This window comes from Heloderma suspectum, chromosome 13 (assembly GCF_057233095.1).
Source record: "Heloderma suspectum isolate Gila_16-S chromosome 13, 16-S_ref, whole genome shotgun sequence".
Classification (NCBI taxonomy): domain Eukaryota; kingdom Metazoa; phylum Chordata; class Lepidosauria; order Squamata; family Helodermatidae; genus Heloderma; species Heloderma suspectum.
Window position 1 is genome coordinate 28,320,718 of NC_139470.1, and position 15,636 is coordinate 28,336,353.

General features: G+C 51.3%; 1 protein-coding gene across 4 annotated transcripts in view; it reads left to right on the forward strand.

The window, feature by feature from the left end:
- SMTN (smoothelin) overlaps positions 1–15,636 on the forward strand; it is an 86,158-nt gene that overhangs the window by 58,724 nt on the left and 11,798 nt on the right. For 2 of the 4 annotated variants that reach the window (XM_084819534.1, XM_084819535.1), the window contains exons 12-19: positions 2,952–3,110; positions 4,650–4,725; positions 6,954–7,106; positions 9,068–9,130; positions 10,083–10,149; positions 11,430–11,600; positions 14,284–14,407; positions 14,524–14,675. In XM_084819534.1, the coding sequence (XP_084675660.1) occupies positions 2,952–3,110; positions 4,650–4,725; positions 6,954–7,106; positions 9,068–9,130; positions 10,083–10,149; positions 11,430–11,600; positions 14,284–14,407; positions 14,524–14,675 (965 nt within the window). The remainder of the gene's footprint in view (positions 1–2,951; positions 3,111–4,649; positions 4,726–6,953; positions 7,107–9,067; positions 9,131–10,082; positions 10,150–11,429; positions 11,601–14,283; positions 14,408–14,523; positions 14,676–15,636) is intronic. The other 2 variants (XM_084819536.1, XM_084819538.1) reach the window with 2 other exon arrangements.

Consider the following 15,636-nt stretch of genomic DNA (forward strand, 5'->3'; position numbering starts at 1 on the left):
TGCAAAATAGTAAAATAAATAAATAAATGGTAGAGCAAAATAAGTGAAATCATGAAAATACCCTTTATACATGTTGTAGAATTTACATGGCTGCGGTGGCTTAGTGGTTAAGACGCTGAACTGCAGACCGGAAGGTCGGCAAGACAGCAGTTCGAGACCCGAGTGCTGCGTGACGGACTGAGCTCCCGTCTTCAGTCCCAGCTTCTGCCAACCTAGCAGTTCGAAAGCAAGACATTGCAAGTAGATAAATAGGTACCGCCTCGGTGGGAAAGGTAACAGCGTTCCGTGCACCTTGGTGTTCAGTCATGCCGGCCACATGACCACGGAAGCGTCTTCGGACAGCGCTGGCTCTTCGGCTTAGAAACGGGGATGAGCACCGCACCCTAGAGTCGGACACGACTGGTTGGGGACACCTTTTACCTTTTTAGAATTTACATGTGTTGTAGAACTGACCGTTTCTTCGTGCAGAATTTTGATTTCTTTGGCGCAGAAAATGGCTCTGGTTGTTTACCGCTCAGTATTTCGTACTTCAGAAACCATCCAGTGGCAGAGATCTCACACATGCATTTCAACTTCCCTTTTTCAAAGCAAGTATCCAGCTCTCCTGCTTGCTGAATATATTTCTAAAATGCCTGTTTTCATGGGGTGGCATTTCTGTGCCTTGCATGGTTACGAGCCCCTCTCCTATGGCCTCTAGTCACTTTACCTGTAACATGTACCACCACTTCCTCCAATCTTTGCAGGAAAACGGAACAGTCCAAATTCTGCTAGTAGTAGCAGGCTTAGAATAAAGTAGAGGTGGCAAATGTTTGTGTTCTTGGGAGCTATTCTATTCTCCAAATAAAGGCCAGGGGGGACGGAGATGTATTTTGCTCTACAAACTGATCCCTTTGTGAGTTTGCCAAGCTCCATAATAGATGGTCCCAGTACTGGGGAAAAAGATGGTGATGGTCCCCGTGGTATCTTTTATTTTATTGTGAAGTTTGACATCTGCCTTTGCCAGGGCGAACCCCCATCCAAGGCAATGCACAATAAATCTGTGACATGTTTACAGAAAGCAGGATGATCCTAAGATCCCTTGGTGCAGCACAACCGGCAGTCCCATCCGCAGCCCCAAAAGCCGATCTTCAAAACCATCCCTTCCAAGCTTGTCTCTTGGACAGCCGTATGAGGTGGGGCTCCACTGAGCCTGTCGAGGCAGGAAGGGAGCTCTGTGAGGTAGGCTTTGTTGTAGGGAAGGGCCTGGGCTCGTTTTTCTGTTAAGTTCAGCTCGGTGAGACACAGCTCTTGAGCATCCCCGTGGAAGGTGGGGTACACCTGGGACAAAACTCCCCCCCCCAAAAGGGCTGGGCAACTTCAGGCGCAGGGCCCAGATTTTGGCCCCCGGGATCCCCCAAATTGGCCACACCCCTCCCTCCTGGCTCCAGCCACTCCCCCCCCAGCCCATGATTGGTGTTTTTCTGGGTTTTCTGCAGTTTTTTCCCTAGTCTAAAAGGCTGAAATTCCTAAGGCCCTAGTTACTAGCAGCAAATGCGTTACGCTTAAATAGGCTGGTGTTTTTTGTATTTTTGGCCCATCCTCTTTGCCTTCAGCCTCTCCTGCCATGCGAATGCAGCCCTGAGAGCTTCTCTGAAATTGAATCCTGCCCTGAAAGTGGCCCCCTGCCCTTACTCTAAAGGAAACCTGGGTCCGGGCTGTCATTCTGCATCTCTGGTGCATTTGAGTATGACGCGCCCTAAGGCAAAGATGGGGAGATCTGGATCTACTGGTAGATCTCTGGGTGGTTTACAGTAGATGGAAAGGATTTCTGAGCCCCAATTAACAATTTCTGATTCACAGTTGTTTAACAATAGCAGCAACAAAATCACTCCCCCCACTCTCCCCCCCATCCCAATTACTTCTAAAATGAAGAACATTTGCAGTTACCCGAAGTAGATTTTTGCATGGAAAGACCATGAGCTCCATTCTGTTCCGGTTCTCAAAACAAGTTCATGGGCTCGGAATTCTTCTTAGTGCATGTCTTTTGGCCCGTGGATCTCAGGGTTCTAGTAAAACACAAACACACATACACAGAGTAGGTACCAGAAGCCTGAGGTCTGCCCAGCTGTGTCATAAGGAAACATTGCTGCCAGGATCCCCCTGGTATCAGAGGCATGTTTGGCATGAATGTAGGCGAGGGTCTTCTCTGTGGCCCGACCTACAGAGCTCTCTGCCCTGGGAGATCTAGGTGGCGTCCTTCCTGATGAGCTTCCGATGCCTTTGAAAGACATCTGTTCTGGAGTGCATTTTAAGATCTACCCGGTTCAAGCGTTTTGGTATTTTATCCGCCACTCTCTCTGTGTTCCGATGTATTTTTCTGCATGAAAATTTAAATTGTTCTAGTGGTAACGTCAGTTGCTGCAGTGTGGCCCCCCAAGGGCTTTTCTGATATTGAATTTGGCTGAAAGAGCTTCCCCAGCCCTGCCTTAAGAGATCCTGGGGGTGCACGTTGCTTTGTAAATGGAAGACATATCAGAGCATCATGGAGATTCTAGCAACAGACCACAGAGCTCCAGAGTACCCCGCCCTTGACCCAAGGAGTGCTGAAAGTCTGCAATTTGGAGTTGGGTAGTGCTGTGAAATCCACGTGGGGGTGGGGGTGCGTGTGTGCACACGCACACAGAGACAACACTATTTGTGTGCCTGAGGCAGAAAAGCCAAATGGTGTCTCTCGGGCTGGTAAAAATACAACAAGTAATCCAGAGGGCTGACGATTTGTTGCCCTTTAATGGTGTCCTCCAATCTGCCGCCTTGCCTTGCCTATTGAGCAAGTTGGTTCTGCTTCCGCTTCTTGGCTTAGCTGTTGAGAAAGTGCAGTGGGTGCAGCCAAGGCACCCCTGGGAACACCAGGCCCAGAGGGCCGCCGAGGCGACAGGCTGCTCTTGCCCTGCCATGCCGCCATTTTGTTCCAGATGGATGCTCAGCTGCCAGCGCACCCCGAGGCAGTGGACGCGGCGTTGTCGAATGGCACGGCGAAGGAGAAGGCCCGGGCCCAGGAGCTGCAGCCACGAGGCCGGCTAAGCACCGCGGACTTGAGCAAAATTGAGGACGAGGACGTGCTGGATGAGATGGTGCGTGGCAGCCGCTGGGCTTGTAGGCAGCACCGTCTTGTGACTTCTTTGCACGAAGACACACACCGTGCTCGAAACCGTCTCGTCCGATGTTCTGTGCCAGCCAGGAAGGGGGTCAGGCAAGGTGGGTTGGGCAGGTCTAGGTGTGTCTGAAGCCAAGATTCGGAAGAGAGAGTGTGGCGGTGAGTTGGGCTGCCCCCTAGCTGAATCCCTTCTAGTCTGGTTTTGCCCTCTTTATAAACTGCTTATCCTGATGGTGCGGAGGTGGAAAAGGTGCATCCAAAATGACTGGGGGGTTGGAACACTTTCCTGACGAAGGAAGGCTGCAAGGATTGGGGGCTTTTTGGTTTAGAAAAAAGGCCAGTGGTGGTTGGGGGGACTTGATTGAGGTTAATAACATTCTGGACAGGGTGGAGAAAGTGGGAAGAGAGGTAATGCTTCTCCCTCTTAATACTGACTGGAATGTAGTATTACAATAGCAGTAGGATCATGAGAGAGAGAAGTCCTTCTTCGTACAACATTCATTAACTGATAGAGTTGGCTGCCCCAAAATGTGGGATGGCCACCAACTTAGCTTTAAAAGGGGATTAGATGGATTCATGGAAGAGGATAAAGCTATCAGCGGCTTTGTAGAACCTCCACGGGCAGAGGCAGCCTACCTCTAAATACCAAGTTGCTGGGGAGCAACAGTAACTAGTGCCGTCCTGCCCTGCTTGTGGTCTTCCCAGGAGGCCTCTAGGGGGGAGGGGACGATACTGGAAACTGGACAAGGTGAGCCTTCTTGGTTTGATCCGGTGGGGTCTTTTTCATCATTATTTTCAAAAAATCGAGTTGGCATAAAGTAAGAGATAGAACAAAGTGAAACTCTCTTTATGTTCTTAACCTCTGTGCTTGCAGATATTTGTATGGATTATATTCCAGTAACCAAAGTTTCCTCTTTGGGGGTGGCAGGGATTATTTATTTATTTATTTATTTATTATATTTTTAATCTGCCCAATAACCAGTGTTCTCTGGGTGGATTAGAAACAGTTAAAAAACTAAAAGGCCATACAAACAGTTAAAAAATATAAAATACAATACAAATATTTTGGAGGGATGCTTGCTGTTTTTGATGCTTTTATGGAAAGAGAACATGAGCCTGTTCGCACGACATGACAGTCCACCATGGATTATTCAACCCATGGTGAGGCTGTGGTGTGTGCAGCCGCCATTTTGCACACCCGACCCCAGCTTGGGGGTTGTCGTGTTTTGCGATCCTGGCGAGCGTGGGCTATGCCAGGGTTAAGCAACTCTCGCATAACCCTAAAACAGACCATGGGTCATGCAAGGGTTGTTTAACTCTCTCATAGTGCATGCATGCTGGGTTTGCATGACAGGACAACCCCCGAGTGGAGGATGGATTGGGCACTGTGGCTTGTGGGTTAAATAACCCACGACAGGCCGTGAACCAGGTCAGTGTGTGTGTGTGTGTGTGTGTGTGTGTGTGTGATGGAGCAGGTGGTGGGATCACCTCTTATGCTCCAGGCCTGTCCCTACAGTTGGATCAGACTACAGATTTCGAAGAGCGGCGGTTGATCCGGGCAGCCATGCGGGAACTGCGCCAGCGGAAGCGAGGTACCCACCTGGGGGTTATGACGGGGGTGGGGGTGGGGATGGGAGGATGTTGGGATGGGTCCAGGGTCACACTTGATAATAGGGGTTCAGAGCTGTGCGCTTCAGAGTATCAAGTTCTGAGATGAGAAAACCAGCATATCTGGAGGATGCTGTGTTGGGGAAGGCTGACAAATTCTGTAGGAATGGGAAAGAGACGGGTTGAGAGTCAGGTGGGGAGAAAGTGATGGGCATCAGTTCAAGGTTTGCGGGGTGCAAAGGCCACTCATGAAGATGGCTTTAGAGGAGGAGTAAAGACATTCATGATGGAGGAAGAGAGAGATTACCCATGACAGCTCAGTGGAGCCTCCATGCCCAGCGGCAGTATACCGTGAAATACCAGGCACTGGGGGCAAAGTAAATGGGAAAGCTGTGCTGATGAGCTTCCCAGAAGCATCTGCCGGGCTACCATTGGAAACAGAATGCTGGTTAACGTGGGGAACTTTTTGGCCCCAGCTCCTGTGCAATGAGCAACAATTTGATTAGCAGGTGGGATAATGTTGATCTCCATGCTACAGAAAGCTTCACCAGCTGGTTCCTGCCCAGTGACACTGTTAGAGGCACAAGAGCAGGCCAGACCTTGTTTTGTTTTTCATATCAGTTGGCAACCCGAATGCTGACTAGATGAACCTTTGCCTCATCCAGCAAGGCATATTCAAACTGGACTGTGCTTTATAAAATGGGCCATTTTCTCCCAATTTTTGGTGTTGAAAGGATTATGAACGGCAGATTGAGATTTGTAGAACACAAGCAAGGAAAATGTACTCCTCCTTGTGGGTTACATGGACAACCTCTCTTGTCCTGACCCTGGAAGACCCATCAGGATCATGCCCTGTTTCTATATCTTGAACAAACATCATTCTGGGGGCTAATCTTGAAGGCTAGAAACTTGTTCTTTTAAAACAAACAAACAAAAAGATAACTCCCAAAGCTAGGATTCTTGGCTTGTATACATTTTCCAAGTCTGCACATTATAGCCTGTGCCTGCGTTGCAGCGTGAACCATCGTCTGGGCTTGGAATTGCCCTCATTCTGTGCTCCTACCCCCTTGGAAGGCTGCAACCAGAGAATCCCCAATTCTCCAACCGGCATATACAAGCGGAGCTCTATGTACATTCAGGAAATGTCTCTGTGTGTGCGTTCTTAATGTGTATCGTATTTTCTGTCTTTCCCCCTTTACTCTCTTATACCCTCCTGGTTTCATGCTACTCTAGCTCGATGCCCGTACGCTGCTCATACACAAAGTTCGCGCCCATCATCCGCACATACACACTGACCCACACGTGGAGAGTGCCACCTATTGTCTTTGCCACCGAACCCCTCCCTGCCAAAGGCATATGCCCAAATGTCTGGGGTATCTATATAAGACATTACCTTATTGCGTGCTGGAGGGGAAAGGCCTGCTCTTCTCCAGCACCACATCACAGAGCAGCACCATGTCTAAACCTAAATATCTGAGCAATTGGAATGTTCACAAACATCCTGTGACACCTCGGCAGGCGAACCAGTGGCTGGGGAGGCTTCATTCGGGACTTTTAGAAGTTGGAAGGTCCGCAGCCTGGGCTTCTGCTGGTTCTTCTCTTGTTCTTTTGTTGAGTTTATCTGATATTGCCAATCTTTTTGTATGCTTGAGTCTGATACCTCCACCTCTCGGCACAATAAGTTCCCTAAAAGATTTTCTGAAGCCGGCACTGGCTTTGCGAAGAGAGAATGGAAATTAAGCATGATCCCAACTTCAGGAATTGCACCCGGCCTTGACCAGACAACCAGGTTTTCCCTCCTGGGGAATGGTGTTGGCAGGCCCCAAATGGAAGGGATAAAGCAGAGCCAGGTTTCCTGAAGGGGCATAGAATCGTAACATGCAGTAGTACTCTAGTACGCTTTGGACCAGCTGCTTGCTGACTGTGGTGGCCATGGAGGCCGGTTGCGTGTTGGGCCCTTTCGGATGACTTCACCCTATTGGCCTTCTGCCACGTTGCTGGTTGCTGTGCGACATACAGAGCCATCTGTACATCCCTCCGGCACAGGCATGTTTAAGCCATCCCCTCTCCGCTCCCGAGGTGACCCAGTGCCAGGCACTACCTCTCAGCCTATCCTACCTCACAGGGTTCTTGGGAGGGTAAAATGGAGGGGAGCGGGGCCCACCCTGCGCGCGCCTCTGTGCTCTGACCCTCTGGAACGTGCGTTTTGCAGAGCAGCGGGAGCAGGAGCGCGGCCAGCGGCTGCAGGAGGCCAAGGCCAAGGCGGCCAGTCACACCACAGAGACCACCGCCCGGCAGCGTGCCACGTCGGCCGACGGCTCGGCCGTCAGCACAGTCACCAAGACGCAGCGCCTTGTTCAGTCCAGTAAGGAGCTGGCTCAGAGGGGTGGGGAGGAGGGACGGCTTTGGGGCGGCACCTCGCCACCTGTGCTTCCGGGGCTGGAAGGTGGCCCTGGGGAGGCAGCCGGGCACGCAGCCTACACCGGGCGCCTCGCAAGGCTCTGTACCCTCCCGCTCCTCCTCCTCCTCCTCCGCCTGTGGAGAGACGCCTCCTCCCTTCCACTCTGGACGCTCAGCTGGTCCTCCTCCTCGCCTTGGGAATCACTGCTCCCAATTCTTCTCTTTACATGGGGAGGTTCTCCGCCCGCCTCGACTCAATCTTGCCTCTGCACTGGGCTGCCTCTCTCTGTCTCTGCCATTGCTGTGGCCTCACCCTGGCAATCAAATCTTTGAATGGCTTCTCAGGGGATGCAGGGGGTTCTCTTTCTCTCCCTCTCTTCTTGGCTGCTTGGTTGCATCTGCATCATCATCTTTTCTTTGGGGCCATGAGCCTCTGCTCTCCATTGCCGCGCCTACCACCCAGCGGCGCCTTGCTGCCTATCTTCGGTTTGGTGCCGGCTACCTGGGACTTTGCTCTCAGCGCTGCAGTGGGGCAAGGGTTGTTGCCCGTTCTGGGGAGTGCACCAGAGCCCGTTCTTGGCACCTCTAAAAGGGCTCTCCGTCAGCAAAGCTGTGGCTGAGTGCCTGGACAGCTGTTGCTAGTTTAGAGTAGAGCAGACCAGTCTTCCCCAACCTGATGCCTTCCAGATGTGTTGGACTACACTCCCATAATCCCCCAGCTGTAGTCCAACACATCTGAAGGGCACCAGGTTGGGGAAGACTGGAGTAAGCAATACTGGGCAAGATGGACCAAGGGTCAGACAGGAGAAGTAACAGGGAGGGCTTCTTCCCCCAGCACAGATTTGAACGATGGAATTTGCCACCCCAAGACACAGCGATGGTCGCCAACTGGGATGACTTTAAAAGTGGGGTTAAACAACCTCGCGGATGATCGGGCTGTCAGTGGCTACTAGCCGTGATGCCCACAAATCGCCTCTGGTGTCGAAGACGGCATGCCTCTGTAGGCCAGGTGCTGAAGAATGTGAGCAGGAGGGTGCTGTTGTGCTCCTGTCCTGCTCATAGGCTTCCCATGGGGGCATCTGGTTGGCCACAGCATGGACAGAATGCTGGACAAGGTCAGTGGCTACTAGTCAGTGCGATGAGGCTCAAAGCGAAGTGAATGTTGTTTTAGGTGGCGTAAATAGAATCGCCATTTCCAAGTCATGAAAAGTAACAGTTCCGCTTTATTCTGCATTAGTCCAACCTCATCCGATGTACTGTGCCACAATTTAAGAAGGATGTAGATAAACTGGAACAGGTTCAGAGGAGGGCAACAGAGATGGTCAGTGTTATGAAAAACAAGTCCTTTGAGGAAAGGTTGAAGGGACTGGGATGTGATAGCCCTCTTCAATTCCTGAAGGGCTGTCATCACTCAGAAGAAGGCAAAGACCTGTTCTCTGCTATAGTCCCCAGAGGCCAGGACTATATTCTCATGGGCTTAAGTTACAGGTGTGTAGATTTCGGTTGAACGTTGGGAGCAGCATCTTGAGAGTAAGAGCAGTTTGACAAAGGAGCGAGCTGCCCAGCAGGCATGGGGGCTGTCCCTCGCTGGACGTCTTCAACCAGAGGCTGGACAGCCATCTGTTGGGGAAGCTGTAGCTCTAGATCTCTTGCATCCGAGCACAGGGTTGGACCAGATGGCCACCAAGCCCCACTCCGACTCTGAGATTCCAGCCATGACAGTTATGTGCCATGTCCTGGGCCAAGGCACCATCCCCCTAAATACCAGTTCCGGGGGAATAACAGCAGAGGGGGGCGGGCTATTGCTGTCATGTCCTGCTTGTGGACAACCCAAAGGCATTGGGAAATAGGATGTTCTCCTAGAGAGACCTTTGCTCTGATGATCCACCAGGGCTCTTCTTATGTTCTTATGTTTTTCTGTCCCAGACGATGGCAGCAAAACGTCCCGCACGATGACGATGGAGTCGAGCTACGTGAAGAGATCAGGAAGTAAGTCCCCTTTGTAGTTTTCATCCCAAAGGGACCCCGGGCGGTGGGTGGGCTGGCCAGGTTAAACATGGTTGGGTGAAGGGCAGGGGTCTGGCTCTGGAGCTGAGTTAGTGTCCTGACACCTTTTTAGTGTCCTGACCAGTGTGTGAGGTTGGCTTCATTCTTCCTGAGCAATTGGGTGGAATACTGCCTGCATGTCTCTTGCTTTGTATTTCTTTTTGCATATGGGCCAGAGGCATGCGTTTTCCTTTTCAATGAAAGCAGAATATCCAGAGATGTAGCATGCAGACTATGGTTCCTTCCACAGCTGCTGTTTAGGTTGGAATTGCCATCCATTCACTCACTTTTTATGGAGAATCCACTTACTTACTTACTTACATTTATATCTCAACTTCCTGCCAAGAATGGCACTCAACCAACTCTGGCACATTCCATTGCTTTACATGTTGACTACCTGTCTTTTTTTCAGAACTGTTAATTACCCCTTCCCTTTTCAGGGGACAGGAACTAATTATGGGGCAATCAAGGGAGAATTCATCAGTAATGCCCCGGCCACATTGAACAGGAAGCAATTAGAGACATAAGCTGCAAGGCGGAAGCAACTGATCAAAGTCGCAGGGGATCTTTGCTGAATGGAGCTTCTGAGCAAACGTTATAGAAGGATCTTTGCTGTAGGGAGGTGCATTGCTGGCTAATGTATATGAAGAGACTTATGGAGCCATAGTTTTAATTCCCCTTCCAATCAGTTCCTGAAATGCAATGCGTTAGCAGTGTGATGAAGGGCAGTTGTGTGGAAGCAACCTAAAGTGGAGAGGGCTTCAGCCACGACCCCTGTCGCTGGTTGCCTGTCACCTCTATCAGTTGCACTCCAGTTCTGGTCTGCTCTGCTGCTGGCTGCCTTGTGCCTCAGGCGCCTTTCATCTCCCCCCTCCCCCCACCCCATGTCTTGTAGCAGGTGGCAACACCTTCGTCCAGACCACGTCGTCCTACAGCTCTTCGTCCTCCAAGAAAGTGGGCAGGTGAGTGCTGCTCCTTTGGGCTCCCACGCTCTTGCACAGCGCTCCTTCTCTTCCCGCGGGGTTTGCGCAAGGCTCCCGCGGCTCGGCCTGTCCAGCTCCCGTTCCACTGCTGCCCTTAACAGCAGCCGTCATAACGGTGATTTTAGCATGTTGTTCCCCAGCACAGGCTTCATTATGAAGACATTTCAGATTTTGGGCACACAGGAAGAGAAGTTCTAATTCTGAAACGGAAGCGAAAGGTGGGATGGGAGGCTGTTAGACCAAGAAATTCTGCATTTTGGCAGCAGGTTGATGTTTGCCTTTTGGCCACTGCACTCCTCCCTGGCCCCACCTGACCCAGCAGGAAGGAAATGGATAGTTGGGGAAAAGGCTGCTCGAATGAGATAATATTTTAGCCCGTATCCCCATTGCTCTCAGCAAGTATTTAGCTACACTTTCTGTAACAGTCTCTTTTGTATCAAGAAGAAAAAGAACGTAATATTCAGACGACCTTCCCGGGTACAAAGAGAGCCTGGAGTAGGCAAGGGGAAAAGGTGGGGCACAGCAGGGGCAAAGTGAGTCCCCAGCACTGCCTGCACCATGCAGTAGGCAGGGGCTCTCTGGGCGTCTGGAGAACAGCTGGTGAGCCGGGTTATCTGTATGTTTATTTTGAGTTATTTATATTTCACTTTTAACAAAATTCTCAGTGTAGTTTACATAAAAGAGACACTAACAATAAACCACCCTAAAAATAAGTTAAAAACAAAAAACACAACATATCAGCATTGAAACCAACAGAAAACAAAACAGCCAAGAGGTCTGTTATAAAATGCATGCTGAAATGCAAACATTTTCAGCACCCATCTAAAAGCCGGGAGGAGAAGAGAGGGTGTCGGATCTCCCTGGGAAGAGTTCTGTAACTTTGGGGCCACACCCAAGGAGGCCTTGTCCCTGGTGCCTGCCGTTTGGCTATCTCCTAAAGACGGCCAGAGTGTAGGGTCCCAGAGGCTGAGGCTCCCGTGAGCCGTGGGAGGTAGCCATTGCAGGCCCCTCTTTTGCGTTCTGAAAGAACGCTCCTCAGCCCTGGGGAGACATTTGGACACCCCATGTCCAAAGTTTGGCCAAACTAAACAATAGCTCCAAGCACTGGAAGCCTTAGGATGGGGTGATCCTGGGGGTGGAGGGGACCTCGGATTCTTGCTGGAAACCCCCATTGCCCTCTTCCTTGTGAGATTAATCCTTCCCCCCATCACTCCTTCTGGTGCGTCTCATCTTGCCTCGCTCTGCCTGCCCGTCTGTAGCATCTTTGAGCGAGAGGACCCGAGCCCTGGGCGCGCCAGCAGCCTGGCTGCTCTGGAGCGGCGCCAAGCGGAGAAGAAGAAGGAGCTGATGAAGGCTCAGAGCTTGCCCAAGACGTCGGCTTCGCAGGCGCGCAAGGCCATGATTGAGAAGCTGGAGAAGGAGAGTGGCAGGTGAGGAGGGGACACCGCTGGGGTGAGAGCGGGTGGGCAGCGCTAAAGGAAGCAACGGGGGATGGTGTTTGGCTTTCGGAGGGAGAAGGTGGGATCCTCCCGTGTGGCGCTTCACTCTGAGGGATACAAACCCTCGCTGGGTGGAGCTGAAGGAGCCTCCCTGTCCCATTCTGTTGGAAGCAGATGACAAGGATGGACGGTTGCTGTCATTCCATTTTTGTGGACGTGCCGGAGCAGGGCCGGTGTCAAGAGTCGGCATGATCAGGCACCGGCCGAGGGCCCGCGCCCCAGCAGCGGCCCTCTGGCAAAAGCCCCCCGGAGTCGCTCTTCCCCTTCCCCTTTGCAACCTGCTTGTTCCCCTGCCTCTTGCTCTGGCCCAGACAACGGTGGTGGTGAGGAGGAGGAGGTCAAGCCGCCGGTCAAGCGAGCAAGTGGCAGCGAGGAGGAGGAGGAGGAGGAGGAAGAGCAGCTGGCGACAATGGCGGGGAGACGGAAGGTGCAGTGAGGGGGGGTCCCATGGAGGTGTCTTGCCCAAGGAGCTGACACTGTGCCCGCGGCCCTTCTTACGAACACATTATCTACGTGGCGATTGCCGTTATCCCATGCTAACAGCAAAAGCCAGAAGGGAAGCCCTCAAACAGGTCGGAATGTGAAAAGAGGGCCTGCTCTCAAAGGTGCCAGGGAACTCTTTGGCATTAATGAGCCTAATATCTGATGGCGTAAGAGAGAGAGCCGCCGTCCTCAGAAGCTGGCTTAGCCTGTTCCTAGGGAGCGATCCTTGGGACAGCTTTTGACATCTTTGCAGGGTAAAAGTATCTGTGTGAAGATTTGCCGGCTGATGTCAGATTGTGATCCTTATGTTACATATAAAGCAGCGGTGTTTGCCAAGGCTGCGACACATTTCTGCAGTCACTCTGAATGCTGTCGCTGTTGATAGCGCGCAGGGGTTAACTCACTCATGTTTTATGTTCTGTTATTACCTGGTGTTTTAAGTAAGGTCGTTTGCAATGGCTATTAGTCATACAATAAAATATTTGACTTGGCTTAGCCTGTTCCTAGAAGTTGGGTGTTTTAAGATTGCCCCTAAAAAAGGAGCTCTTCATTCTGAAAAGTGTTGGGTTCATGAATGCATTTTTTTTCATGGCCACCTTAGAAAACATTCTCATTTCGCATGGCGATGCACTGCTAAGGATGGTAACCTCTGATAGGATGCAAGGTCCCGCCTAATGACAGCTCAGGGTAGAGCCACCTGCCTTGGCGAAGGGGATACTTGGGAAAGACTAAGCTCTGCTCTCATAGTCTGGGCCTGGTCTGAAGGCCCATGAGGCAGCCCCCTTGCTGAAGCGAAGCAGGTCTGGGTCTGGTCAATGCTTGCGGGGGAGACTACCCGGGAACCACATGTAGCTGGCTTGAGTTCCGTGGTGGAAGAAAGGTGGGATATAAATGTAATAAATAAAGAAATAAATACTGTAGCCCTCGATTCCCTGCATTGAGTGATGGGTTAGATTAGATCAGAGAATCACAGAATAGTAGGGTTGGAAGGGGCCTACAAGGCCATCGAGTCCAACCCCCTGCTCAGTGCAGGAATCCAAGTCAGAGCATCCCTGACAGATGGCTGTCCAGCCTCGTCTTGAAGGCCTCCAGCTGGGGAGAGCCCACCGCCTCCCTAGGGAATTGGTTCCATTGTTGTATTGCTCTTACAGGCAGGAGGTTTTTCCTGATGTTCAGCCGGAATCTGGCTTCCTGTCACTTGAGCCCAGGATTCCAGCATATCCTGCACTCCGGGATGATCGAGATGACCCACAATCTCCCTCCAACTGTGTACAATGTTGTGATTCTAAGCTTTGCATCCTTGGCGTGAAAAAAACTGACATTTTGCTTTAAGATAATCCAAATCTAGCAGCAAAAAAAGTTTATTTTGGTGAGCTGCGTAAGCCACACAAATTAAGCACATTTGCATATTGTCCCCTGTTTTGAATGGTTTCTGAGATTTTAGTAGGCATGGCCTGTGTTTGTAATCATGAGTACTAGAGTCTTGCCTTTTTTTAAAAAGAAAGAAAGAAGGCTGAGATTCTCAGGAAGTGCCACATTCTGCGAGTTTTCTGTCTCCTATGGAATTGCAGCAGATGGACCAGCCCTGTTAATAGTTCCACTGAGATGACATCAGTCTGATCACAGAACCCCAGCATGGAGTATGTGGCCCTTTGGCCGCTTTCAGGGTTGCAGAGCTCTTTTTTTTACTCCTTACCAGGGCCTTTTCAGTGGCAGCACCCTGATTGCAGAACCACCTCCCAAAGGGAATTAGATTGGCCCTTTCTCTGTTGACTTTTAGGTGTTGTTATCCTGCCAGGCTTTTGTTCATTTTAGCGTTGTTGCTTTTGGGTTTTGTTCTGGCGTTTCATGCCCTCTGTTTTTAAGTGTTTTAAAATTTTAGTGTTGTAAACTGCCATGGGGTAGAGTGGGGGCGAGTTAGTGCCGAAAAGTGATATAAAAACGGTTTTTATAGATGAAACAGTAACATTTGAAAAGGTTTTCCCCTTTTCCTTCCATGTGACACTGTGGGCAAGGCTTTTTAGCAGTAGGAACTTTAGAGGGCTGCTGGGGCCACATAAAGTCACTTTGGGGACGGCCAGCCTGCCTGAGGCGGCGCTCTGAGTTATGGTGGTCCATGTTCCCTCTGCAGCCCAGCAAACCCAGCAGTATCCCGGGTGGCTGTCCAGCGTTCCTCTAGCTTTGGCGTCCCCAACGCCAGCAGCATCAAGCAAATGCTCCTGGACTGGTGCCGTGCCAAGACCCGGGGCTACGAGGTGAGTGTGCTTTGCGAGCGCATGCCAGCTTCCCCCTCCCGTCCTGCTCCTCTTGGTCTGGCCACCTCCAGCACTGTGACTCCCATTTTTCTGCCCCACCCTGCTGTTCTCCACAGCATGTCGATATCCAGAACTTCTCGTCCAGTTGGAGCGACGGGATGGCCTTCTGCGCCCTAGTGCACAACTTCTTCCCTGAGGCCTTTGATTATGCACAGCTCTCGCCACAGGACCGACGGCGCAACTTCGAGATGGCCTTCTCAGCAGCAGAGTATGTACCCCTCTGCTGGGGGGCCGGTTCCGTTTTCTCGGCGTGGTCTGGGGCTGTGTTGGGTTCGTGATGCTCCCGCCGGCTGTCTGCGTGGCCACCCTGTGGGCAAGGAGTTAGCCAGGCACCCCTCCCTCCCTCCCTCCCTCCCTCCCTCCCTCCCTCCCTCCCTCCCTCCCTCCCTCCGTAGGACTGTGGCTGTTTCTGGCTCAGTCCCACACTCAGCAAGGTCTGTAGCAGAGAAGTGAGCTGTAGAGCCACCCCTCACCCTGTGCTCTTCTCCCAAGGCTGTGTTTGCAAGACGGAGGGCAGGGCTGTGTGTGCGAAAGCTGCTGCTCTAGGAAACCTGTGTGAAACCTGCTGCTCTAGGGGAAAAAATGAGACCTAGGAAAACTTGATTCTGTTTTGTAGGATTCTTCAATGTTTACTACGATGCATATTTTCTTGTTGTTTTGCAAGTCACAGGGACAAGGAACAAGCAATGCAAAGCACTGAGCCCTCTCCGGCCACGCCCCCCCTTGCTCAGCCACCCCTCTGGCATCTGAGATTGCAGCAGGTGTCACCCACACATGTTCAAGCATACCATTGCAACCATAAGAGCTATTTTTAAATATGGCCAGCGGTATATAAATCTATTAAATACATAAAATAATAATGAATAATGAGGGCTAGAAACTGGTTTGGTTTTTGGTTTTTTAAAAGAAAAGACAGCTGGGATTCTCAGGAAGCAAAATCCGCAGATTTTCCTGCAGCTTCCCTGCCCTCCTGCAGAACAACGGACCCGCAGCCCTGGCGACAGGTGACTGCGCACCAGGCGAAGAGGGGGCATTTGTACTCCCAGGCAACCATCCACTTTGGCGGGCCCAAGAGTGGGCTGGAATTTTGCTATGGGGAAGCCTGTGTCCACAAACAGATCTTTCCCAGTGTTGTGGCCTGATTCGTGCGACATACTTGCCTGTTGCTT